The sequence below is a fragment of the Protopterus annectens genome, chromosome 13.part0, assembly GCF_019279795.1.
Source record: "Protopterus annectens isolate FY-2018-M chromosome 13.part0, PAN1.0, whole genome shotgun sequence".
NCBI lineage: Eukaryota > Metazoa > Chordata > Ceratodontiformes > Protopteridae > Protopterus > Protopterus annectens.
The window spans coordinates 1355175190-1355201497 of record NC_056747.1 but is presented as its reverse complement, the minus strand read 5'-3'; the positions used below and the strand labels follow the sequence as shown (position 1 = coordinate 1355201497).

The window sequence follows — 26308 nt, the reverse complement described above, 5'->3', positions numbered from 1 at the left end:
GAAAGTTGCTGTGGCATTCTTCATCCCAAAGGGCATATTTGTGAACTCTTACAAGCCAAATGGAGTCACAAAGGCTGACTTCTCTCTAGCACTGGGAGTCAAGGGCACCTGCTAGTAACCCTTGGTAAGATCAATGGTTGTAAGATACGTAGCCCCACCCAGCTGCTCTAGGGCCGCATCTGTCCTAGGCATGCTGACTCTGTGTGACTATTTAATTTCCTGCAATAGAACCTGGTGCTGTCATCCTTCTTTGGCACCAGCACCACTGGTGAGGCCAAGGGACTGCTGGACTCTTGAATCACCCCTAGTTCCAACACCTTCTATACCTTTTCCCTCAGAGTCTGTTTGACTCTCTGAGTCACCCTATAAGGGGGCAGCCTAATAGGCCTTTGGGGTCCTGTATCCACCTGGTGCTGCACCAGGTGGGTGCACCCTCGTTTCCCAGTGAACATGTCCCCAAATTCCTGCAACACTGCTTTGATTTCTCAAACCTGGGTAGGAGATAGCTGCTGGGGGACACTGCTACCCCTTCCACCGAGGTGTCAGCCCGAGCCTCACTGAGGATATCAGTCCCCAGATCTCCCTCAGACTCCTCCTGCAATCCACTGCAAATGCTCAGCACAAGGGCCTCCCTATCATGGTAAGGCTTCATCATGTTAACATGGTACAATTTGTGCCCCGGCCATCTGCCTAGCAGTTCCACCATGTAGTTAACATCACTTACCTTTCTTACCACCTTCTAGGGTCCCTCCCAAGCTGCTTTCAGCTTGTTGTGTCTGACAGGAATGAGAACCATTACCTGCTGCCCCACAGCATACTCTCTAGCTCGAGCATTCCTGTCATACCCCACTTTTTCTGTTATTGGGCTTCTGCCAAGTTCTCCTGGGCCAAGCCCCTGAGTTCCCTGAGCCTTGTCCTGAGGTTTAGGACGTATGCCACAACAGACTCCTTGTGAGACTCGCACTCATCTTTCCACTCATCTTGAATTAAATCTAGAGGTCCCCTCACCCTATGCCCATACAGCAACTCAAAGGTTGAAAACCCTGTGGATTCCTGGGGAACCTGTCTGTAAGCAAACAACAGATGGGGCAAATATTTGTCCCACTCCCTCTTAAACTGATCTGCAAATGCCTGTTGCATGGACTTGATTGTATAGTTTAACCTCACAACAAGACCTTTAGTCTGGGGATGGTAGGGGGTGGTCTTCATGTGCTTCACCCCACAGGACTTCCACAGACAAGCCAGCAGGTCTGACATAAAATTGGCACCTCGGTCAGTCAGTATTTCCTTTGGGAAACCTACCCTGCTGAAAATCTCTAACAAAGCATTTGCCACCTTCTCTGCCTCAATGGAGGACAAAGCCACTGCCTCAGGGTATTGTATAGCATAATCTACAACCACTAGGATATACTTTTTCCCTGTGGAACTTGGGGTACTCAGAGGCCCCACAATATCCATAGCTACCCTCTGAAATGGCTCCTCAATTATAGGCAAAGGCATCACAGGAGCTCTCAGCTTGTCTCCTGCCTTGCCTACCTTTTGGCACTGCTCACAGGTCCTGCAGTACCTGTTACATCCCTGGAAATTCCAGGCCAATAGAAGTTTTGTGCCTCTTTGTGCATTTTATGCCCATATGACCTGTAAAGGGAATATCATGGGCTATGGTTAAAAGCACCAGATGGTAAGCTCTAGGCACTACCAACTGCTGTACTCTCTCACCTTCTAGCCCTCCCTCAGGGGTCCGCTCTCTGTATAGTAAACCCTTTGTCCCAGTATACAGATTCCCCCTTCCCTTGAGAATCAGGTGCTTCCCTAGCTACCTGCCGCAGGCCTTGCAATGTAGGGTCTGAGAGCTGGGCCTGTCTCAACTCTTTCCTTGTAACCCTTCCCAGCTCCCCTTCCACTGAAAGTCTGGCATCCTCTGACAGTGGTGCCTCACTGTCAGCCTGGGAACTACTACTCACCTCTACCTTTGCAGTTACTTTGTCCAAGGGAACATCAGTACCCACAAGCAGCTGTGGCTCACATTCAGTCTCACTTCTACAAAGTAGCTCCCTCCCTGAAGTAACCACCTCAGCAGTCCTAGCTGCAAGTATGCAGTCTGTCTGGGTCTCCCCCAGGCTACCAGACCCACATGATTGTCTCCTAGCCTCGCTATGTATAACTGCATAAGTACATGGTACTGCCTCATCCAAATCCTTCCCTCTCAGGACATCTGCAGGAAGGTAGTTCCATACCCCTGTTGTCTTAAGACAACCCACTATTGGCATTTTGTCTTTCCCAGTTACTGGCTCCTTCACCTTTGGTTCCTGACCTTGCCTCTGTGGACACCTGTATGCCACATGGCCCCACTGGTTGCATTCAAAACATTTAACCCTAGCTCCTGGATGTGTACCTGGACTAGTGGCTTTCCCTGCTGCTTGCAGATTCTGTTGGGGCAGTCTGTGCTGCCCACCATGGACTCCTTTAGACCCATGAGCAGTACGGGAGTCCCCTTCCTGTGCAGGGCTGTCCTGCTTAACAGGTATAGGTCTCCCTTCTTCCCCAACTCATGTGAAGTAGCACATCGTCTATCAGCTAACCAGATCCTCATGTCCTCAGGCAAAGTGCTAAGGGCTTGTTCCCTCACCAAAAGGTCTTTCAGCCCTTCAAAAGTGGTGACCTGACATCCACTCACCCAGCTATGAAAATAAGTGCTCCGTTCAGCAATATATTCACATACATTTTTATCTACCTTGCGTCTATGCTCACGAAACATTTTCCTATACATTTCAGGTGTTAGCTTAAAACATTGTAACCGACATTTCTTTACAGCAGTATAATCAAAACAGAGTCAGGCATTTGTGATATACAAGTTACAGCTTTCCCATGGAGTAAGGGGGTCAGGAACCTACACAGAGCCTTTGGTCAACACTATACTGTTTGCATAACCTCTCAAACATGAATGAAACTATCAAAATTATCCCCCTCTTTAAATTGTGCAAGAAATTTACTGACCTTTTCTGCTTCTGGGGTCCGGTTACTCCCTTCCCCATTACCTCCATGACGCTGGCGAAGAGTCAGCATTTCCCTCTTATGCTTCCTCTGCCGTTCATTTTCCTCAGCTTGTAGACTCCTCATTTTCTTGGGTGCTTCTAGTTCCATATGCCTGGCCTCCAACTCAAGTCTCTTTAGCTCTAGCTGGATTTTTAAGTCCACTGCAGAAAGGTTGAGCTGTCCATTCTCCAAAGGTATTATATTTCCACTGCCAGTCTGATTGTCCTCCTGGATCCTGTTTTCTGATGCAGCTGTAACCAAGGCTGCAATCAGGTCTGCCTTAGTCAGGCTTCCATGCACCAGTCCCCTAGCCTGGCACATCTACACCAGCTGGCTTCCTTGTCACCCTTCCATACTTCTCTGCTGACATGCTGCCTGCTCACCCTGAGTAACTAAACTAACAAAAGAAATAAAACAATTGTGATCTGAACTCTGAGTATTCACTGCGTGGCTGATTTAGAGTACAAAACACCTTCAGAGATCACTGTACATAAGCTACAGGATTCACTCTACCCACACCACTGCAAACCACAAGTGAGGATATCTTATCCCAACCACTATGTGACAGCCATGCCCTGGCCCAGCAATCAAGGAGCCTCAATCCACACCACTAACACCAGGGAGGGCGTCTCATATAAGGGGAAAGGATAACAAATACACACAGTAAAGTACAATTTCCCTTAAGTCCACACAGAGATCACAGTCAGTCTGGGGCTGGTTGCTCCCTTGCTCCCCAGGTCCCCAATAAGACTCCCCACTGGCACAGCTATAGGGTCCAGATCTCAGCCTAGCTGGCAAGCTAACGTCCAGTACCCTCTCTGTCCCATCGGTGCTTCGTGTCCCTGCCCAGGTAGCTGACAAACCACACACTTTGTATTTATGCAACTTCACAGACACTCCTGGGAAAGGCTGACACAGATTCTCCAGCTGTGCCCCTTTACCCAGACTATACTGTAGTAATTACTGCCATCACCAGTCAGTGTTTCTTCCTCACTTTTTGTAGCTGATTTATTTATTTATTTATTTTTGTGGCATCCAGGGAGTATGCTTACTAGCCAGTTACTGAATTTTACCCATAAACACAAGTCTACTGGTCTTCTCTGCAGGGTTTCTGTTTTCACACTGGGAAATCTAGAATTAAGCTATTACTCAATGTGCAGCCATCTTGGAAGTCAAAATGTTCGGTAATAATTTGGAGCTTTTCTCCCCGGGCCTCCACTGAAACACTTGGACTTTTCCAGTAATCAAATGTCAATAAATAAATAAAATAAATACATTTTAAGCATTTCTCCTATTATTTCTGGATTTGTCCCAGATAGGGTGAGAGCTATGTCTACATGCCTTGACTCTAGCTGAGGCCAAAGTCAGGAAACAACAGAAGCGGAGTTGGGCTGTAAATGGGTTAGAGGGTGGTCCTATTCTTCAGCACAGGGTAGGGTCCACTCCCAACAGAAGTGGAGATACTGATGTTAACAGAATGTGGAAAGAGGAGTTACTAAGAGAAAGAATATAGGAAACAAGGGAGGGGATAAAAAGCCAGGCAACAGGAAGTCACCAGGGATGGATGAAATATCTACTGAGGTATGGAAATTTGGTAACAAAATATTAGATATGGTTCCAATTATCAAAAAGAAAATGAGAAATAAGAGCCAAGGACAGTGTTAGCTTGAGTTAAATTCAGTTGCTAGTTATTAAGTTCAATGCCTGGATGCCAGCAAAGAAGAAATTCCAAGAAAATGAAAGAAAATCAACCAGGAAATGTGGAGAAAACACTGTCTGGGGAGAATCCTGCAGCTGTTCAGCAAAAAGCAGTTCAAGGTTTAACTCTGGTACAAGAGATGGCTTCCCCAGTAATTTAGAGAAAAAATAAATCAAATGCACTCAGAGGTAATTAAATATTGAAGGAGTACATCCACTGAAACACAAGGATGGCAAAAATATCAGAAGCGTTAACTGGGTATTCAGATAAACTGATAAAACTACAAAAATCAGAGGTTAAAATGAAGAAAACACTGGCTGAGTGTGAGACATCTACACACATGATCTCAGCCAAAAGGCTGAGAAGCAATATTTTTCAAACGATGATAAAATTAGAGGACAGAACATGCAGACAAAACCTGAGATTTTTCTGCTGTACCAGGGAAAGTGGTAGGAGCAGACTGTATTAATTTTATGAAAGCACAAATAAGTGGACTGGTATTCAATAGCAAGATTTGTTACTTGAAAATGTGAATCATGTATATACTCCAAACCTGGCCATGATAAAGCAACAAAACACTGTTCTAGCAAAGCTGCAATCATACCAGCATAGAGAGTTGATTCTGGCAAACCTATAGCAGAGGAAAAAATATTAAATTGAAGAAAATGATTATTCACTCTACACCAGGCAGAAAAGAAGGAAATTAATCTCAGCAATAAGACAATATCAAGAGGCAGGTGTGAGACTCAAAGTTGCTGTATCCAATTGTCTTTAGAGCATTTTTCATGGAGGATAAAATAAATTTTTGAGGCAGAACAGGATAACGTGGAAATAAAGTTTATTCAACAAAAAGTAAACCAGCAAACAGAAGAGGACTCTGCTTCTCATTCTTCAGACAATAAAGGTCATACAGCAACTTTGCCAGTGAACACTTTTTCAATGGTTGAAAGGAAAATGCCTGAGTGACAGAAAAAAGCACAAGAGTTTACTAGAGAATCAGGAGTACCTTGGATTTGAACTAGAACCTGGTGTTGGGAAATCAAGATGAGCAAGAAGACCAGAAACAATGACAGTGGTAAATAAATGGGAGATAAAGCATCAATCACATTGTTGAAATATGACTGCAAACAAAAGTGGCTGAGAAAAGCTACACTTTTGTTGACTTTGTTAAACTTGGGGTGGACTACAAAGCATATACCCCACTTTATGCCATTAATGTTTAGGGGACACTAAAAGGGTGAAAAGTAACTTAATTAAAACCATTTTTATTAGTATTTGTATATAACATTTCATGATACAAACTGCATGTTTATAGAGTAAAGCGGTTCTGTGTAGTGTACAGTCAGGGATATTTTAAATGTAGATGAGTCTCTTCAGTGACTGTTGCCTGTGTTAAAGATATTAAAGTAAACAAGTACTGTTTTTACATGTGAGAGACATAGGTTTTACAATACAAGAGAAGAAAGGGTAGACAAACACAAGTTGAATGTTAATATGCTGTGGTCTTGGTCTACTGGGGTGGGGTGGAAGTGTAAAAGTGTACTGGTTATATTATATGTAGAATTAAGACAAAATGATTAAAGCTATGAAAAGTGGCAAGCTTCTCACATCTGCAAAGATTTTTTTACTAGCAAATGCTCAGTGGGAGTCCAGAAGTCTACTGCTAAAGCATTCTGTTCTGAGTGAAATTTACAAAGATTCATTGCCAACTACATTTACATGGAGACATGCTGTCTGCAAGTGCAAGCAATTAATCTTGAGAGTTTTGAACATTCATTTCAGAGGGAAATGCAACATTTAAAGTTACAATGGCGAGCAGTTTAGTGAAAAATAAATTACTTTATAGTAAACTGAAATTATGGAAACTGAATAAGGGATAGTAGCTTCTCTAGCAACCTTAAGACTTTAATGCATTTAATACAACAGTGTACAATTTAGTTTTATTTAAAAATACACAGTGTACTTAGGGCTAAAAGTGTTTTCTGAAAGTATAAAAGCTGATTTCAATATCTGAGAGGGAGCAGGAATAAAAAAGGACAGCAATTGGTGAAAGTGGAGACACAGGCTGTAGCATGCGCTTTACCAGAGTAACCTTCATTTTAGATTAGGTAATGTCTGCGGATGCGGGTGTTGATTTGGAGCAATTGTTGAGGTTAGTCTTCATTTTTTCGAAGATACAGATAATTTTGAGTATTTGTTCTAAGTTAATCAGGGATGGGTGTTTTGAATTTTTGAGGGTTTTCATTAAAACAAAAAGTCTTGAAAAATGTGACATAGGTTCAAATAGAGATTAGAAGAAACAACTGTATAAAACATCAGCCTGCCAAATATTTAGTCTGTGTATGCAACACAAAAGTTGGAAATATGCGTTCAAAAATCTGACATGTATACTATCCATAACATTTTGGAATGTGAATGGCTTTACAGACAAAAAACAGAATACTGAATTATATTAAGAAACACATATTGCAAATAGCAATGCTGCAGGAGACACATTTGGAAAGAAAAGAGAACGTGAATCTGATAAAAAAAGGATTTCAGGATGGATATTCAGTAGAATATCAATTGCAAATGAAAAAGGGCGTACTTATACTAATTGCTACAGGAGCTCCAATAGTGATAGAAAAGGAAAAAATACAATAATGGTAGCTTTGTGAAAGTAAGGGGCTACTGGCAAGGGTGGAGGATTACACTGGGATGTATTTATATTCTCTGGTTTGATTCTCAGGTGGGGTGCCTTCTTGTGTGGTGTCTGCATGCCCTTCCTGCATTTGCGTGTGTTTCCTCCAGGTACTCCAGTTTCCTCCCACATTCCAAAGACATGCATCTGCAGCATTTCTGCATGGGCCTCCAGTGAAAATAGGCTCTGTCCTAGACGGACTTTCCTGGTCAACAAATATTAAAATAAAAATAAAATAAAACTTACACGCTAATAATTGGGCTTTATGGGACCAATATATCCAGTCACTCCAACAGTAAGGAACAAAAATATAGAACATGAAATAAATAGCATGGTACAACTTAAAAGGGTTTGAAAAGGCTGAAAAAAAGATCCTTTGCAGAAAAAGGAAATAACTTGAAATAAAAACCAGGAACCACAAAAAGATGCAACTCAAACATGAACATCTAAAACAAACCCGTCCAAAGAATAAAGCTATGCAATAATGAAAAAACACTTATTTATTAAAGCAGATTTAGCACTTTTGTCTGCCTGTAACCAAGACTTCTTGAGAATCTGAAAAAACAATAAATCCTTCCATTTCAAATGCCCTCTCAGCTAGTCACATGGTACACTTGAACCCAATGAGTGTGAAGTATTTGAACATAGTTATAAATGATTGCCACAATCAATTCACAAATACAAAAGATATTGCAAAAAAAAAAATCTTCAAAGCTCACTTATTCCAAATGTCATAATTACGTGACACCTAACTGTTAAAACACAATAATGAATTAAAAAACAAAATATACAGAACTGTTATGTATAAACTTCAAATTAAATAAGATCTCAACTTCAATAAACTAATAATGGATAACTTGTTCATTTAACCTGGGGGCCATTTGGGCATTTAATTTAATTTGCCATATTAATTCCCTATTTTCAATACAATCAACCCAAGGACCCATCCTGGGTTTTTCTTATCATATCAACCCCAAAGAATATAAACCTATGCAAAGAAAATTCCGAGATGTGCTTAGAAAAGCATTGTTCAATTTATTATGCTGAATATCATATGTGTGTTTGCAAATTCAGTCCCTAAACCATCGTTGAGTCTTGCCCACGTAAAAACATATGCACTGTTAACATGGGGCAATGTAAACCATGCCAGATGAGTTACAGGTGCAATGAAAAGAGGTTTTTACTTCTCCTTTGACAATCAAAACATCCTTAACTAAAACATACCTGCATTGGGGACAAAAGCCACATTCAAATGTCCCATACTTCTTGAAACTGGTGGCACCAACACTATCCCACTTACAGTTCAAGCAGTTTTTAATGGCTCTACCTTTTCTAAAAACGCAGGAAAAATATATTCCCATTTCTTCTCAGAATAGTAATAACGTCAAGATGTTGATAAGTGTAAGTAGTAACAAATGCTTGTACGCATAATAACGTCAAGATGTTGATAAGTGTAAGTAGTAACAAATGCCTGTACTCATAAAAATGTCAAGATGTTGATAAGTGTAAGTAGTAACAAATGCCTGTACTCATAATAACGCCAAGATGTTGATAAGTGTAATTACTAACAAATGCCTGTACTTATAATAACGTGAAGATGTTGATAAGTGTAAGTAGTAACAAATGCCTGTACTCATAATAACGTCAAGATGTTGATAAGTGTAAGTAGTAACAAATGCCTGTACTACTTTGTCTTTTGTTGTTGTACTCATTTGTCTTTTGTTGCCCATTAAGAGCCTTGTTTGTTCCATCACATTCAAGTCTCACAAGTCATCTAAATATGCCCACACATCTCTTATTTTTGATCTCTGAAAAAATATTTTCAATCAATTCATTTGGATACCTCCTAGCATGCAACATATCTGCCAATTTGGTGCTATCCTCCAAGAAAGTTTTTATCCTCAGAGACCACGTGTGCAAGTCTGACATCAATACTTCACACAAATTGGGTTCAAGTGTACCATGTGACTAGTTGAGAGGGAGTTTTAAATGGAAGGATTTATTTAGTTTGTTCGGATTCTAAAGAAGTCTTGCTTACAGGTGGACAAAAGCACTAAATCTGTTTTAATAAGTGTTTTTTCATTATTGCTTAGCTTTGGACGGGTTCGTTTTGGATTTTCACGTTTAAACAACTGGAAATACGTGGAATACTTTATTTAATATAAAACTATGGAATAAAGAATAACACCAAAAGGAAAGACAAGCAAATGCTGTAATGGACAGATATAAAAGCAAACATTGTGATTTTAGAATAGATACAAATGCTGCTGTTTAAAAACAGTTAAGGTGTAATTCTTATGATGCATTTTTGTCAATCTATTAAGTATTGTTTACTTGAAAATAAAGGATATTCACATGGATGCTGGCATCTGCCTGTGGCTATGTCCCTTGCACTGTCTGTCTGCCCCAAACAAGGTCACCTCACCCCATAGAAACATCCATTGTTACTGGAGGGGGAAAGGGACTGACCAGAGATAAACTGAGAAGAATGCAGCCACCAAGATATATGACATTTGCAAGCATGGGATAGCGTAACCTGTACTGACGCAGGATTGGGATCATTGTATCTTAAGGGTCTACTGCAAGACCTTCATAAAATGTCTGGTGGAAGGGTAATAAAAATGGCCACTAACATTATACTTAGCTCCTTCAGATAAACAGCTGACACCAAAGGATAGTAAGACAATGCAGATATCCTGTTCAGAGAAAGAAGTGTCCTGTAAGGCAGTGTACCCAAGTAGAAATCTATGAAGGCTAAGGAAGAAATTTCACTAAGGAGTGATAAACTTCATACCTACAGCCATGAGGGTCTACTTACCCAAATCATCAAGCTATGCACAGTAAAATAAGAGGTCGTCTATCTAAACACGAAAACAGATGCCCGTGAAACCCTTGCACGGCCAACCAATAAATGCAAAAAACAAAAAAAGCCAGCAAGTGTTGGCAAATGCCACAAATAAACCAAATAGTTTATTCACATAGGGAGAACAAATCCCACTATGTCTAGAATCTTTGAAAAAACAATCACAAAGACATCAAACCGGTTTCGGCTCCTCAGAGCCTTCTTCAGTGAAATAGAAGCAATAAGAAGTCAAAGCAGCAATGCAATAGTATATATAGGATACACCAAACATAAAAGCCAATCAGAAACCTGCATTCAAAATTGGTCATTGAGACCAGGTGAAAACAAAGCTCCAAGTTTGACAATCCATTTTCTTTCCTTGGAGCTAAGTATTTCATGCCAATATTGTTTGTCTTTACATTTCCCCTTAATACAATCAATAATAACAAATTTGAAAGAAGCTGATGCATGTTTTAAACTGTGTTTATAGAGTGCATTGCTATGACGTTTGTTTTTGATGTCACTCAAATGTTCACAAATTCTAAGGCGAAAAGCCCTAATGTCTGTCCAACATAAAATGCAGAACAGTTACAGGTCACCAAATAGATGACCCACTCAGTGTTGCAATTAGCCCAAAATTTGATGTCAAAGACCTCTGAGGTATTTTTACTACTAAATTCCCTAGTATTTGAGACCCTAGTACAAAAAGAACAATGTCCACACGGAATGCACCCCACAATGGGTTTGCCTGTCAGAGACACCTGAGTGGAAGCATAGGAGTCAAAACCCGCCTTCTTATAATGACTAAATTTGGAACCAATAGTCTGTCCTCTTCTAAATGAAAATGAACATCTATCTGGAAGAAAAGAGTTTAGTTTGTGATCAGCCTTAAGCAAATTCCAACGTCTATGTATAATATTAATGAAGCTCTGTGTATTGCGTCCATAGGTGGTAACCAGACGTAAGGGCTGTGTGTTGGAATTGTTATTCTTGTCCCTGTATGACAATACGTCCTCTCTATTTGTGTTGGATGCCCATCTTTTGGCTGCATGTACAATGCCTGGACGATAGCCCCTCTGAATGAATCTGTGAGTCAGATCTTCACGGGCCTCAAAAAAAGACTGTTGGTTAGAACAAATTCTTCTGGCTCTAAGAAACTGAGATTTGGGTATGTTCTGGATGATATGTTGTGGGTGGAAGCTGGTAGCATGTAAAACAGAGTTAAATTCCGGAAATTTCCTGAACATCCTAGTAGACAAAGTATTGTCCTCATTTCTACTGATTTCAACATCCAGAAATACTATCCTAGATGTATGATAAGTCAGCTTAAATTCAATACCCCATATATTGTTATTAAGATATTCAAGAAACTCTATAAGGTAATGTTCATCATCTGCTTTCCACACCAACCAACAATCATCCAGATAACGACGCCAAATGTCCATCTCACACATGTAAATATTGTGACTGTGATCGTAAATCATAATTTCTTCTATATATGCCATGAAAAGATCTGCATATATGGGTGCAAAAGATGCACCCATAGCAGTACCTTTGGTTTGCCAGTAACATTGATTGTGAAAATAGAAAACATTACTGGTCAAAACATATTCCGTTAGACATACTAAGAATGTATTAAATCCAGGTGGATATAAACCTGATCTAACCAACCAATAGTCCAGTGCTTGTAAGCCTGCCCAGTGTGGAATATTGGTGTAAAGAGAGGTGATGTCCAAAGTGCACAATAGCCAATATAATTCAAGTTGGGTGTTGTTAATAATGTCCAAAAATTGGGTGGTATCCTTAATTCTAGCTCTAATGAAACCCAATAAAGGTTTTAGATATTGGGTTAAATATTCGGACAGTGGTTCAGTAAGAGACCCATGTCCAGAGACAATGGGTCGACCTGGTGGATTGCTTGCATGTTTATGGATCTTTGGTAACAAGTAAAGATATTGTCTCTTGGGTGACGAGACCATTAGTTGTTCTTTAATGGATTGTGTAATGATTCCCTCCTCCACCGCCTCAGTCAGAAACTGATCAATTTGGCACTGAAAATGGGGTGAGGGATCCAAAGGCATCCGTCTATAATATTCTATGTCACCCAATTGCCTCATGGCTTCCTGATCATAAGCGACCTTATCCAATACCACCACCGCACCACCTTTATCAGCTTGAATAATAACTAGATCTTTATTATTCACAAGCTCATCCAAACTATTTATTTCCTCAATGGACAAATTGTTATAAGAAATAGGAAAATCCCTAAGATGACAATGTATATCCTGCAATACATTTTTTTGGAACACCCCCACTAAATGTGTCATGGGCGGGTTAAATGTGGATTTCTTAAACTTGAAATCATAAGATGTATCACAAGTATTGTTGTCAAAAAACAATTTCAAATTTAATGTTCGACAAAAATGAACCACATCCTGAGCCAAAGATTGTTCAGAAACAAAAAACCCAGGGACAAAATTGAGCCCTTTATTCAAAAGTTTTAGTTGTGCATTGGTTAGTTCCACAGAGGAAATGTTATGGACATTGAAATTGGGCGTTAGTGTTCTGTCATTATTTTCAAAAGTGCCTCCAGACTCTGCTTCGATGTGTCTTTTCTTATGCTTCCGCCCCCCTCGTCTGTATCTAAATTGGGAGGGTGTAATGAGTTGTCCCTTTTGGCCTTAGGTAACCCATCTCTAGAGTATTCATCAGGTTCACCTTCCGTGTTAGAGGAAGTATCCTCACCAGATGTTCCACTAGAAAAAACAAAATTTTTCTTCAAAATAGATTTGGGCCTCTTTCTTTTGGGAGTGGATGATCTTTTATTGTCCTCTCTAGGTAATTTAAAAGAGACATTTTTAGATGTCTCGAAGGGTTTACCCCTCTCGTAGTCACCTACATCCCTGAGGAATTTTTTGTTTCCTATCCTTTAGGATGGTTTCCATTTTGGACAAATCCATGGTGAGTTTTTTCACATGTGTCATGAAAGAATCACAACTTTCAAACTTTTTGGCCTCCAAACAAACAGTCTCCAAATCTTTGACCCCTGTCTCGACCTTACGTTCATAAAAGTTGGCCAGAGCATCCACAAATTTGGAAGAGGCCAACTGTTGAATTTGACCCCAATCCTGAATTAATTGGTCATCAATATTGGAGACTAGTGGTTGTACCTTTACCCTAAGGCCCCGTGGAGTAATGTGTTTCTGCTGGTATGCTTTAAAGAGGCGTAAATGCCATACATTAGTCCTCACTGTCTTCATACTTTTGCTCAATCTGGTAAAAAATACATCACATTGTGCGTCCAAATCAGACCCAGTCACCTCAGAGGTTGATGATGATCCATGTCTGTCTAAACCAAACACAGATAAATCATCCACATCAGATGATAAACCTTGTATTATAGGTGACAATGCCATGTTTAGAACCACAAAACCAGATCCAACCAAACCAGATGAGATATATAATGTGATAAAAAATCTAACAATCAATAAGAAAAAATCTTATCAATGAAACATTGATATGCAAAAGAACACAGAAAACGGTGTGTAATATATTGTCAGGCCTGCATAATGAAGGTGTTACCTTGACAAAAATTCAATCATCCAAAGTAAGACCATTATACACCTTAATACCCATAAATGAAAAATCTATAATCAGGCTGGGTAATGTGTATAAGTCTTATGGAAGAGTGATCAATTGTTATAACCAATACAATACAAACAGCCTGGACGACCCGAAAACACCAATACAGTCGTCCCACTGTGTATTGGTATAGGCAGGTCCAAAAATAGTTCGTTGAAAAGGCGAACACCAATGGAATCCAAAGCTGATTAGGATGCGAAAGGATTCTCCAAAGCGCTGGTAGTGCACGCAAATGATACAAACAGGAAATGTGGTTGCGTGCATACGTCAAACGTAACCATATGCCATTCAGAACAGCAAGCAAGCAAAATTAACTCCTCCGATATACTGGTGTTCTTGAAATGCAGCATAAAACGTTGAAAAACAAAAACTATTGAAATGTTGCAATGTCAAAAAATTGCTCAAGTCTCAATAATGTCTAAATATAAATAAAACTGGAAGACCAGCACAACAGCCAACGATGGTTCCCAGAAACTGAGAAAACAGTCCAAACACGAAAACATATGCCAGTGAAACCCTTGCACGGCCAACCAATAAATGCAAAAAACAAAAAAAGCCAGCAAGTGTTGGCAAATGCCACAAATAAACCAAATAGTTTATTCACATAGGGAGAACAAATCCCACTATGTCTAGAATCTTTGAAAAAACAATCACAAAGACATCAAACCGGTTTCGGCTCCTCAGAGCCTTCTTCAGTGAAATAGAAGCAATAAGAAGTCAAAGCAGCAATGCAATAGTATATATAGGATACACCAAACATAAAAGCCAATCAGAAACCTGCATTCAAAATTGGTCATTGAGACCAGGTGAAAACAAAGCTCCAAGTTTGACAATCCATTTTCTTTCCTTGGAGCTAAGTATTTCATGCCAATATTGTTTGTCTTTACATTTCCCCTTAATACAATCAATAATAACAAATTTGAAAGAAGCTGATGCGTGTTTTAAACTGTGTTTATAGAGTGCATTGCTATGACACACATCATCTAAAAACTGCAGTATGGAGAGGTTTTATTTCACTTTTTACTGCTGGAGTCTTGCAAATACATGTTTAAAAAGCATACAGTCAGAAGTTAAGTACACTATTCAGCTTTCCTATTCTAGCTATACCAAAGTCAGTGCTGTGCGAGTTGTGCACTGCTTTCTAGGAGACTATGTGACGCCACTCTGTGTACACCTGTGTGTTGGTGCACCTTAGGTACCTTCTCAAAATGCTCAAAATGCCCTTAAGCTCTTATTTTTGTTGGAATGACTCCCCGGAGTCTCTATGGACATGGATGCTTCTACACCTTGTTCACACACACACACACACACACACACACACACACACACACACACACACACACACACACATCCTTGCATTCTAATGAACCAAACAAACACACATGGTATAAGCAAGAAGACTTGAAACTTTACCCTAGCTTAGTAAACAATGTGAAGCCTCATGTGAGAGGTGCCTTCAAAGTACAGCACAGCACAGTCGAGACATTCTCCAAACGTGGCCTGCCGCACCTCTGAAAGGCCCAACCAATCTATCGATGAGCTTTCAATTCCTGTACAGCAATTCCTCCCTACATCACTTCCTGAAGCACCTCCCTTGCTACACATAATGGATTCAAATATAAAACAGCAGCTGCAATCATTCCTTCTCTTCGAACACTATAAGGGTCTCTGATAACATTAACACTTACACTCCAACACACTCATTAGACTACATCCACTAAACATAAAAACACTCTTGAATTCCTCTCGGAGTCAGCCACCAGAATTGTATTACAAAACCACCAGACTACCCACACCCGTCAGAACTGCTCCGAGAAAAAAAAAAAAAAACTTGCATACCAAAGCATCTTCCCCAACACTATTTTCATGAAAATAAAATTCCAGTCTAGATACATATAAAAAAATTAAATATAATTGTACAAGGAGCCCACATCAATATACAAAACATCACAATTTAAAGTGTAGAAATGGATGTGAATTAATAACCATAACCCAGATGAGGAGGGCATCTACAAAACATGGCTAAAACCAAATAACACGCTACCCCCCATCTTTTTTAATAATAATTATACTTCTTCAGTAAAAATCAACCTGTCAGACACATATGAAGAAGGGTTGTACTTTTAAACACACTATCAGGTAACTTTAGTCGAAATGACCACCTTTCAAATTAGTAAAACTACCTAAGCAGTTGAATACATATTTCCTCTTCATCAACCTTGCTTTGGGACTTACTTGCTTGAATCAACAAATATCTCCATAACTTCATATTTCTGTGTGATTTATAATTATAAACTAGAAAGGTGATCTATGGACCATCCTAATGTGTCCAAGTAAACAATCTTATCCAAATAAATAAACCTTCAAGAAGATAATAGGTGCTTTCTCCACCACTGTTTTGTTACTCTGAAGCACGCTTTTCAGATGTACAAACAATACAATCTTATGAGACATAGTGAGTGACCATAACACTTGCACCACAACTTGGACTGAAAAAAATGTCTTGCTATTAACAAAAGAAATGTGTAACTCTTCAAAGAGCTTCCACTCCTCGATGCACTACCATTTATATACTTGCCCTCAGTGTTACAGGATCAAAACAGGTCGTCATTCTATTTACTGAAGCACTTTAGAAAGCAGAAGATAAAACACTCCAACTAACCATAAGAAAGCTAGAGAGACAAATAACTCAAAGATCTTAAACAGAAAATAAAGCCAAGAAACAAAATATGGCCAAAGTGAAACTCGGCAATAGCTCTAACCTATTACACCAAGGACAAGGAGCTAAAAAAAAAGCTTTCACACAAAACTAAAAACTAGCAAAATGAACTTTTCAAAATTCAAAGGTTTAAAAGAAGTTTTATTTATTTTTTTAATCCTCCTAGTTGTTCCGATGATGCACTCATTTTCAATAAAGATGAAGAGTGATTTCCATTAAAGGTGTAGAACATTTCCAAAGATGTGGGTACATTTTTGTTTCAATTTTAAATGGGGCTAAATGGTGGATCCAAAGTTTCTTGAATGGTGAATGAACTTCCCCATATTAACTAATGGAAAACAGCAGTAATGAACAATGAGGAATTTATTTTTTCAGTGCCAAATTCTCATGTCAGTTGTGTAGTTTATAAAATGATGACATTCCAGTCACAATCTGTCTTTATGAATATGTATAACTCATTGCTGGGACTGCAGGTATATGCAGCACTCTGCAATGAAACCATTAAGCAAATATAGTTTTTTTTTTTTTTTTTTAAAGATAACGAAATTACTTCTTTGGTACAGGACTTCAAACACTTTTTGTTCTGCTTATACCTCACATCGTCCTTCAAGTCACACAAACTCCAGCTTAATAAAGCTACAGATAGTATACATTTATACTAGACTATCATGTAAAGAAGAAAAGTAATGTCCTGCCAGGAATATTACAACTGATCTACTGCCTCTGTCTACATAACAGGCTTCACACAAGCTTCGTACACCTTAAAAAGTGCAGTGACCTTCTCCGATGAGGTCCACCCCTGATATATGCATACTGGCATGACTGATCCACAGTCCGTGAAATATACAACTTTCTTACAGAGTCCCAACAAAAAGCAGTAGGCTCCCTGGATTCTCAGTGTGTATCACTGCAGAGAATGCAGCTCTGCAAACCATAATGCACATTATGGGAGGTGTGAAAAAATGATGAGTGGTAACAGGATAACAATAGTGCATTTATTCTTCCACATAACAAAAACACACAAATGTACAGTCAAAGAAACAGACACTTCTCTACATCTTACTTTGGGCTATCAGTAGCCAGTATCACTGAGAAATCATCAACTGATAGGTGGCTGGAAGTCACCAGAGCAGACACAGGCCTGTAGAACTTGTCAAATGTCTCCTCGTCGTCAGGGCGAACAACTTCCTTAATGGTTTCCTCAGTCACCGTGATGGACACTTCCTGGTGCCCTGCAATTAACATTAAAACACCCATCTTTAAGATTTAATATTATTAAAGTATGTGTGTACCATGTAACACAAGAACGATATTTAGAAAAAATGCAAGGATTATGGGACAAGGAATCAACAAACAAAATGAGCCAAGTGCAATTGTGACACAAAGTATCAGTACAACAACAGCAACTTGCCCTTTACTATAGTCAGTTCTCCAAAAACAAAATTCTGTACACTACAGTTCGGCTTGAGGGAATAATGGCAAACCATTTTACTGGTGCAGTTTAGGTTGGGATGATCCTCTCAGATAATACAAATTCAAGGTCACATCCACATAAATAGTTTGGGGTCATTACATCTCGTATAGAAATGACTCAAGTTAATGCCACTCACATACAACAGCACACTTATTAAAACCCAAACAAGTTTCCCTTGTCATATCACCAACATACAAACTCCAAGTATGGGTTGTCTGTCAGGTACATATCCCATCCTGGTTATATATCCACTGCAGATTCTCCAGCTTTACTGTATTACTCACACAAGCACCTCAGCTTTCTAATATCACTGAAACAGATCCCCAAAGTATGCCCTGCCACTTCACTAAGCACCATGTACTTGCTGCGTTACTCTCAAAGACAATACCAGACTCATTTTGCCACCCATTCAGATACCCAGCTTTGTGGTATGACCCACATAAATAACCCATGTTTGCGGACGACCCACATAAATAACCCAAGTTTGTGGACAACCCACACAAATAACCCAAGTTTGTGGTATGACCCACATAAATAACCCAAGTTTGTGGTATGACCCACACAGATGCTTCAGACTTATATTAAGATACTGCCACTTCAATGCATCCCAGTATGGCTGCATAGGTTCATAGGTTCATACTAGGCTATCTGCCCTAGGGCATTTATAAGCCTAGCCAGAGTGTGTTTGGCTTTCGCCACCCATTTTAAATTAATTTTGCTATGCCCTTTTTCGAGGTTAGTATACTGTGCCTCTGTCTAACAGTGACACAGAAGTGATACCCGGGGTAAACCTACCATCTCCCATCCACTCATAAAGATTCCTCTTGAAGAGAGTCAATGAGGGACTCTGCCTAACCTGGACTGGGATTTTATTCCAGAGTGAAGGGAGCCTCTGGGTTATGAATCTGTCCCTCCAGCATGTCCTATTTATTTCAGTGCTGAAGTTCAAGTCTCTCGAGCGAGTACCTCGATGGGATTTGGATTTTCTGAGGTGCAGCATGTCCATTAATTCCGGGTTGGACATGGCTTTATACGTCAGGCACAGATCGCCTCTGAGCAGGCAGTATGCCACTGAGTGGAGCTGGAGTTTCTTTAACCGGGAAGCATATGGCATCTGTTTGAGCCCTTTGATCCTCTTGGTGAGGTACTTTTGGGGTCTTTCCAGTTGCTGCAGGTGTCTGGTAAGGTACATGCCAAAAGGGGCATTGTACTCAATTATGGGCCTGATGAGGGATGAGTAAAGAGGCATGATGACATCCCCTGATCTAGATGTGAATCCCTTCATGATTAGGTGGGCTATATAAAATGTTTTTCTAACCACTTTGGCCACGTGGTTGTCAAATGAGAGATTGCTTTCAACTTGGGTCCCCAGGTCCCTAATTACTTATTCTGTACTTAATGGATTACCACCTATGTGGTAATTTGTGGGCACTTTGTTTTTGCCAAAGGGGATGACTATACACTTTTTGGCGTTTAGCTTGAGGCCATGGCTCTGGCACCAGTTGTCTGTTTCTATGAGGCCCTTTTGGAGGATGCTTGTGTCGGCTGGAGAGTCGATTATGGCGCCCAGTTTGCAGTCATCTGCGAACTTGGTCAGCCACAGTCCTTCCGTGTTGGCCTGTACCTCCGAGAAATATATACCGAACAAGAGAGGTCCCAGGACTGAGCTTTGCGGGACGCCACTTGTAACTGGTTTGGAGTCTGACATGGCTCCAGCAATTCTAACCATGTGGGTTCTGTCCTTGAGCCAGTTTGCAACCCATCTAGTGACATAGGGGTTTATATTTAAGCTGGTGAGCTTATCTATAATGCCCGAGTGGGGTATTGTATTGAAGGCTTTTGCAAGGTCCAGGTAGACTGTGTGGACCACCTTCCCCTCGTCAATGACCTTGGTGACAGTTTCACAGAAATCAACCAGGTTTAAAAGGCAGGATCTGCCCTTAAAGCCAATCTGGGTAGGATCCAGTGTCTGTAGGTCCCAAATATCTTTATTTATGAGGTCCATGATGATCCTTTCCATAGATTTGCAGACCAAGCTAGTCAGGCTTATGGGGTGATAGTTTTCAGGATCTGTTGAGGCACCACCTTTGTGGAGAGGGACCACTGTTGTTGTACGCCACTCTTTGGGTACATATCCTGTAGTAAGGCTGAGATTGAACAGTAGTTTTATGTTTGGGTTTAGCTCTTCTTGGAGTTCATGTAGGACGCAGCCCAGGACACCATCTGGTCCCATTGATGCTGTGTTTTGTGCTTTGGAGAGGGCAGCTCTTACCTGAGCATCTGAGATGTCAGGGGGGCAGCACTCTGCTGGAATAGATATTTGCCCTTTTGGTGGGGAGGCGGGGGAGAAATTTGTACTGAACCGGTCAGCTAGGATGTTGGCAATGTCTGTGGGTTCGGTGTATTTTTTGTCATTTTGGACTAATTCTGAGCATATCTGGGAATTCCCACCCAGGTTCCTAACATAACTAAAGAAAGCCTTGTGATTATCCTTAGTGTCCTGTGCAATTTTTCTCTCGAATCTGGCCTTAGACGATTTTATGAGTGCCCGTAGTTTTTTGCTAATACTGATCAGAGATGCCTTCCCTTTTTGGGATTTTGCTCCATCATGTAGTAGCTTCCTCCTTCTATTGTATAGTTTTATTTATGGCTGGGGTCAACGAGACAGGACATCTGCCTTTGGAGGATTGGGTCTTGGTTTTATTTGGGATTGCATGATCCATGCATTCCTGAAGATGTTCATAGAATGCATTTATAAAGGATTCTGCGGTCTGGGCCATATTTTCCACAGGCCCGGGGACTTTGAAGGATTCCACCTCGGTTTTGAGAAGTGTGAAATTTGCTTTAGAGAAGTTTTTCACTGTGGCTTTCAGGATAGGGGGTAGAGTCGGGATGTGAATATCCAGTGAGATTAGTTTATGGTCTGATCTTACCAGTGAGGGATACACTTCTGATCTGGAGCATAGAGTCCCCATGTTGGTGATGATCAGGTCCAGTATGTTTTCCCCTCTTGTGGGAGTGGTAGCAAGTTGTTCCATAGCATTTGAGCTTATAAATTCTAGGAACCTTTGTGCTAGGGTGTTGGAGCTAGAGTAATGCTCCCAGCCTATGTTTGAGTAGTTGAAGTCGCCCAATATAATGGTGTTTGGAGAGACCTTCATATTTTCCAGTGTTCTCAGGAAGGCCGAGTGGGGTTCCTGGGTTTGTGAGGGTGGTCTGTAGCAGGCTATAAACTGGAAGGCAGTTTTATCCACTGTTATTTGCACATGGATAGTCTCTGATGCTTCGTGCTGTGCCACCAACCTGGAGGTGTGGGTATCTTTGATGAATATTGATACTCCCCCTCCTTTTGTGGTTCGGTCCAAGTTTTGGGGCCAAAAAGCATGGTATGAGGTGTAACCTGGTAGTGCTGGGGTGCTCTCGGCAGCCTTGAACCAGGTTTCTCTTACTGCAAAGATATCGATGTTCTCCATGCTAAGGAGAGTTTCGAGTGCGTGCATCTTGAGGTTTATACTTCTGGTGTTGAGTAGCATTACTCTTAGTTTCTTATCCCTTGTGATACCTATGGAAGTGGGTTTGTCTTTTGAGCCTTGCCTAAAAAAGGCACTATGGGGTTAGCAAGAGCCTTTGCCAATATCCGAAAGCCCAGGGGTGAAAGGTGCAAGCCATCCCTAGCGAAGCATCGTGGCTTGTCAAGCATGTCATCCCAGGCTGACCGGCAATGGATCCCCTTTGAATGACACCAATACTTAAGCCAACTGTTGAAATTGATCATCTTGTCTTCATATTGTGGCATCATTCTTGGTGAGGGTAAGATGCTACTCAAGGTCAGGGTCATACCGGCCAGGGCTACATGCTCAGAGAGCTCCTGTATGTCTCTTTTCATGTAGTCCAGGGGGGGGTACATCTCAGGTCATTCACACCAGCATGGACAATGACTGAGTCATATTTGTACTTGTCTTGGAGTGACCTGAGTGCTTGTGTTATGTGGCGGATCCTAGCGCCCGACAGGCAGCTCACCGTGACCTTCTCCTTGTTCAGCATGGTGAGCAGGACATCAGTGTGCCTGACGATAGAGTCATCTATTACAAGTGTATCAGGTGTGTTGTTTAGCCTTAAGGGCTGTGACTGTTCAGCACACTGGCTTTGTGAGCTATGTGTTGCATGTGTTTTGTTTTGGGGTAGCGGTTGCTTGGGCGCCTGCTTTGGAGGTCTCCGCTGCTTAGGCAGATTTTTATTTAGAGCCTCCGGGTATATTTTTGTGTGTTTATGTGTTTGGTTTGCTGTCATGGTAGGTCTTTGTGAGACTGGAATTGTAGTGAGTGTGGTTTCCTTCTCCTCCTGACTGGTTTCACCAGTACTGAGTTGAGAGAGCTTAGCCTCCAGTATGGCTATATGGTTGCATCTCTCACATGTGTTGGAGTTTGTTGGGAGGAGGAGAGGGTTGTCTGTGTACATGAGGCAGTTACAACATTGCCTCAAGATTCCCAGATTCACCAGCTGGACCGGAGAGGAGATTGACAACTGACCTTTGGACATGCTAGAATAGTATTGGGAATTCCTTTATAATTGAAAAAAAAAAAGGGCCAATGGGGAACGAGGTACTCAAGGGGAGTTTGTGAGGGTGTAGTGCTTTTCATATTTTAGTGCTGACTTATATAATTGCTTTAGTGAGCAAGTGCCAGGTAACTTAAATGCAATGTGTTACAGGTAACTTAAATGCAAAAATGACAAACAGTAACTTTCTTTCAAGTGAAACAAGGAAATAAGTACAGTAAGCAATGCAGATATCACTAGGGATCCACCGAAGCACTGAAAAGCCGCGTTTTAGGTGGAATTAGCGTTTCAGGGAAATAACAAGCAAACAAACAACAAGCATACAAATAAAGCTAGATTCAGCAGGCCTGGATCTAGTCTATGCTACAGCAAACAAGGTGCACCAATTTCAGTAAGATACAGTTCAAATATGCAGGCACTATAAGCTTTTATCCATAAACTCCCAGCTCAAAAGGGCAGAGTCCACCCTCTCCTCCCACAAGAGTGCAGACCACGAACCTTCTTAATGTAAAATAACTGGCCTGAAGCCCAAGTGCTTAAACCAGAACTAATACACTTTTAGAATAAGACACTGAGCCCTCAATCAGCAGTTTCCAACTTAGAAGGATGTAAGCTACCTGTTCTGCCACTACAGTGCAGACCACAAACCTTCTTAATGTAAAACAACTGGCCTGAAGCCCAAGTGCTTAAACCAGAATTAATACACTTTTAGAATAACAGACACTGAGCCCTCAATCAGCAGTTCCCAACTTAGAAGGATGTAAGCTACCTGTCCTACCACCACAGTGCAGGCCACAAACCTTCCTAATGTAAAACAACTGGTCTGAAGCCCAAGTGCTTAATCCAAAAGACTTAGAATGATAGATACACTTTAATCAAGTTACTACCAAGCAGTAATAAATATAATTGAATACTTTAAAGAATGCCTGGATTAGTGCTCAAGTTATACAAACAAAGCTAGATTCAGCAGGCCTGGATCTAGTCTATGCTACAGCAAACAAGGTGTACCAATTTCAGTAAGAAGCAGTTTAAATATGCAGGCACTAAAAGCCTTTAACCAGAAATTCCCAGCTAGAAGGGCAGAGTCCAGCCTCTCCTCCCACAAGAGTGCAGACCACGAACCCTTTTAATGTAAAATAACTGGCCTGAAGCCCAAGTGCTTAAAACAGAATTAATACACTTTTAGAATAACAGATACTGAGCCCTCAATCAGCAGTTCCCAACTTAGAAGGATGTAAACTACCTGTCCTGCCACTACAGTGCAGACCACAAACCTTCCTAATGTAAAACAACTGGTCTGAAGCCCAAGTGCTTACACTAAAAGGCTTAGAATGAGTTACACCAAGCAGTAATAAATACAACTGAGTACTTTTAAGATGACGCAAAAGCAAAATAAAGTAGGAAGAAACACAAATACAGTAAAAGCAGATTTTTTTTTTTGAGTGAGTCTTAAAAGAAATCCTAAAGTAATGGTCCTACAGATTCAGAGGGGAAGCTGCACAGCTATGCCGTAGGGGGTCTGAAGTTGAAATGGTAGCCTCTTCTACATAATAAACAGAAAAAAAAGGTTGTTAGGTAGCACTGCTCCCCACAGCTGCTAGTGACACAACACATGGCCACTGTCACAATGCATGAACATTCTGTATGTCTATCCTACTGCAAAGATACTGGAAGTTACACCAAGATCAAAAGCTGCGGGTCAGGCTGCTGAAACCACAAAACTGAAAACAGAACAGCTTAACCAGGAACATAGCCAACGTACAACAGGGAGGTTACCAGGCAAATCACACCTTCAGCAACTACTCTGTCTCCTGCTACCACTATGTCCTACTGTACAAACTTACAAACAGCACAGAACAATCCCACTCCCACATATCACTCTTGTGCAGATCATTCTAAACCAAAGCAAAGGCTACAAAGGTCAATAAAGATGGAAAAAGCTACCTTGTCAAAGAAACAGTAGAAGATAGAACATGTGACTTGGATGGGAAGTGGAGTGCTGCAGAGGTCTTCAAGAAAGCTTTAGAGATGAGTTGGGGGCTTACAGAGGAACATATAATATGACTAAAGATATTAACTCCAAAAAGCAGGGGAAGACCATGGTGACAACTTCTTTTTCTATCAACATAACTATTTAATGTACTCCTGGTCTAATCTGTTGCTCTCCAAGCACCAACATCTTTGCACTGGCCTTCAAAAATGACAAAGGCCAGGAGGAGAACATTTTCACGGTTTTACACAACAGGTCTAGAAATACTAATGCCCACTCAGTTCATCACAAACAATAGTTTGAATATTTATTTCTGTGATCCAATAAGTAAAGTACCCAACAGAGGAATTTACCCTAGGGTTTTAGCAAAATGTCTGTAACTCGGTATAAATAGCACCTCAGGCTTCCAATGGAAACAGGACATAATGTAATGTAATGGGACCAATCAGTCAACAGTAAAATTAATCAAATAAAAGCTGTTTTGACTTTATTAAAGAACATCAGTAAATCAAGGCAGAAGTACATCTGAGGGAACTGTCACAAACTATCTTAAATCACAGCAGCTAACACACATGATCTAAGTTTCTGCTTTCACCAAAGGTAGCTCTGCTAAGGAGAAACACAGGAAGGCTCATGAAAAGGCCAGAGACACTACCAAGTGATTAGGAGGAGGCAGACTGAGCCAGTTGGTAAAAGTGTTCATAAATGGTACTATGCTCAGTGGAACAAAGTTCACTGCTTCCCTCAACATTATATACTGTTTTCCCTGGAGACCCACAGCAACAACAAACAGATATCATTCGATCCTGCACAACAGAAACAGGACACACTTTTGTAGAAGCATAAACTGTCAGAAGAAGCAGAATTTATCCCTGTCACAAACTGTACCTTTATGATGGAGCTTGTCAAGAAAGGACTCCAGTTTATCGAGCTGTGCATCGCCTTCCACGGCTAAGTCAGGTTTGCTGGTAATTTCTGAAATGCAAACCACAGTACACTGGTGTTAAAAATTACTACCCATTATGTAGTCAACAGTCCATCAAATATTTCAACACAGCAAATTTCAGAGTTACAGTAAAAAAGTGAGATTAGCTACAGAATCTGTGCAGGAGTTGAAATGAAAAAATTAAGAAACACTTAAACCCCTACTCTCCAGCAAAAAGTAAGGGATACTTTCTCCATCTAGGCTTCCATTTCACTGCCAACTGGATACAAATTTAATCTTACACAATAGCACTTCTTTCCCAAAACCATCATACTGCTAACAAAATCTACTTTTGTAACTGTATATCTTGATACAATATCACATTGTTCAGTGAGATACAAAGTTGTACTACTTTGTTCTTTGTGATACTTTGTAACACTGCATTTCAACTGAGCCATACCTTTGACTGTGCATGACATATTACACTTTATAACACTATATGTTATACCTACGTAGACACAGTTTCCACAATGGGATTTAGGGATGGATGTGAATCCTTCTTCCACAACTGAGCCACACCTTTGATTGTGCATGACATATTACACTTTATAACACTATATGTTATACCTACGTAGACACAGTTTCCACAATGGGATTTAGGGATGGATGTGAATCCTTCTTCCACAACTGAGCCATACCTTTGATTGTGCATGACATATTACACTTTATAACACTATATGTTAT

At 40.6% G+C, this 26308-nt stretch overlaps 1 protein-coding gene across 1 annotated transcript in view; it reads right to left on the bottom strand.

Annotated features, from left to right (window-relative positions):
* LOC122788066 (supervillin-like) overlaps positions 1-26308 on the bottom strand; it is a 1698127-nt gene that overhangs the window by 407842 nt on the left and 1263977 nt on the right. Inside the window, exons 16-17 of the mRNA XM_044054988.1 lie at positions 25528-25614; positions 17682-17850 (exon numbers count right to left, since the gene is read on the bottom strand). Of these exons, the coding sequence (XP_043910923.1) occupies positions 17682-17850; positions 25528-25614 (256 nt within the window). The remainder of the gene's footprint in view (positions 1-17681; positions 17851-25527; positions 25615-26308) is intronic.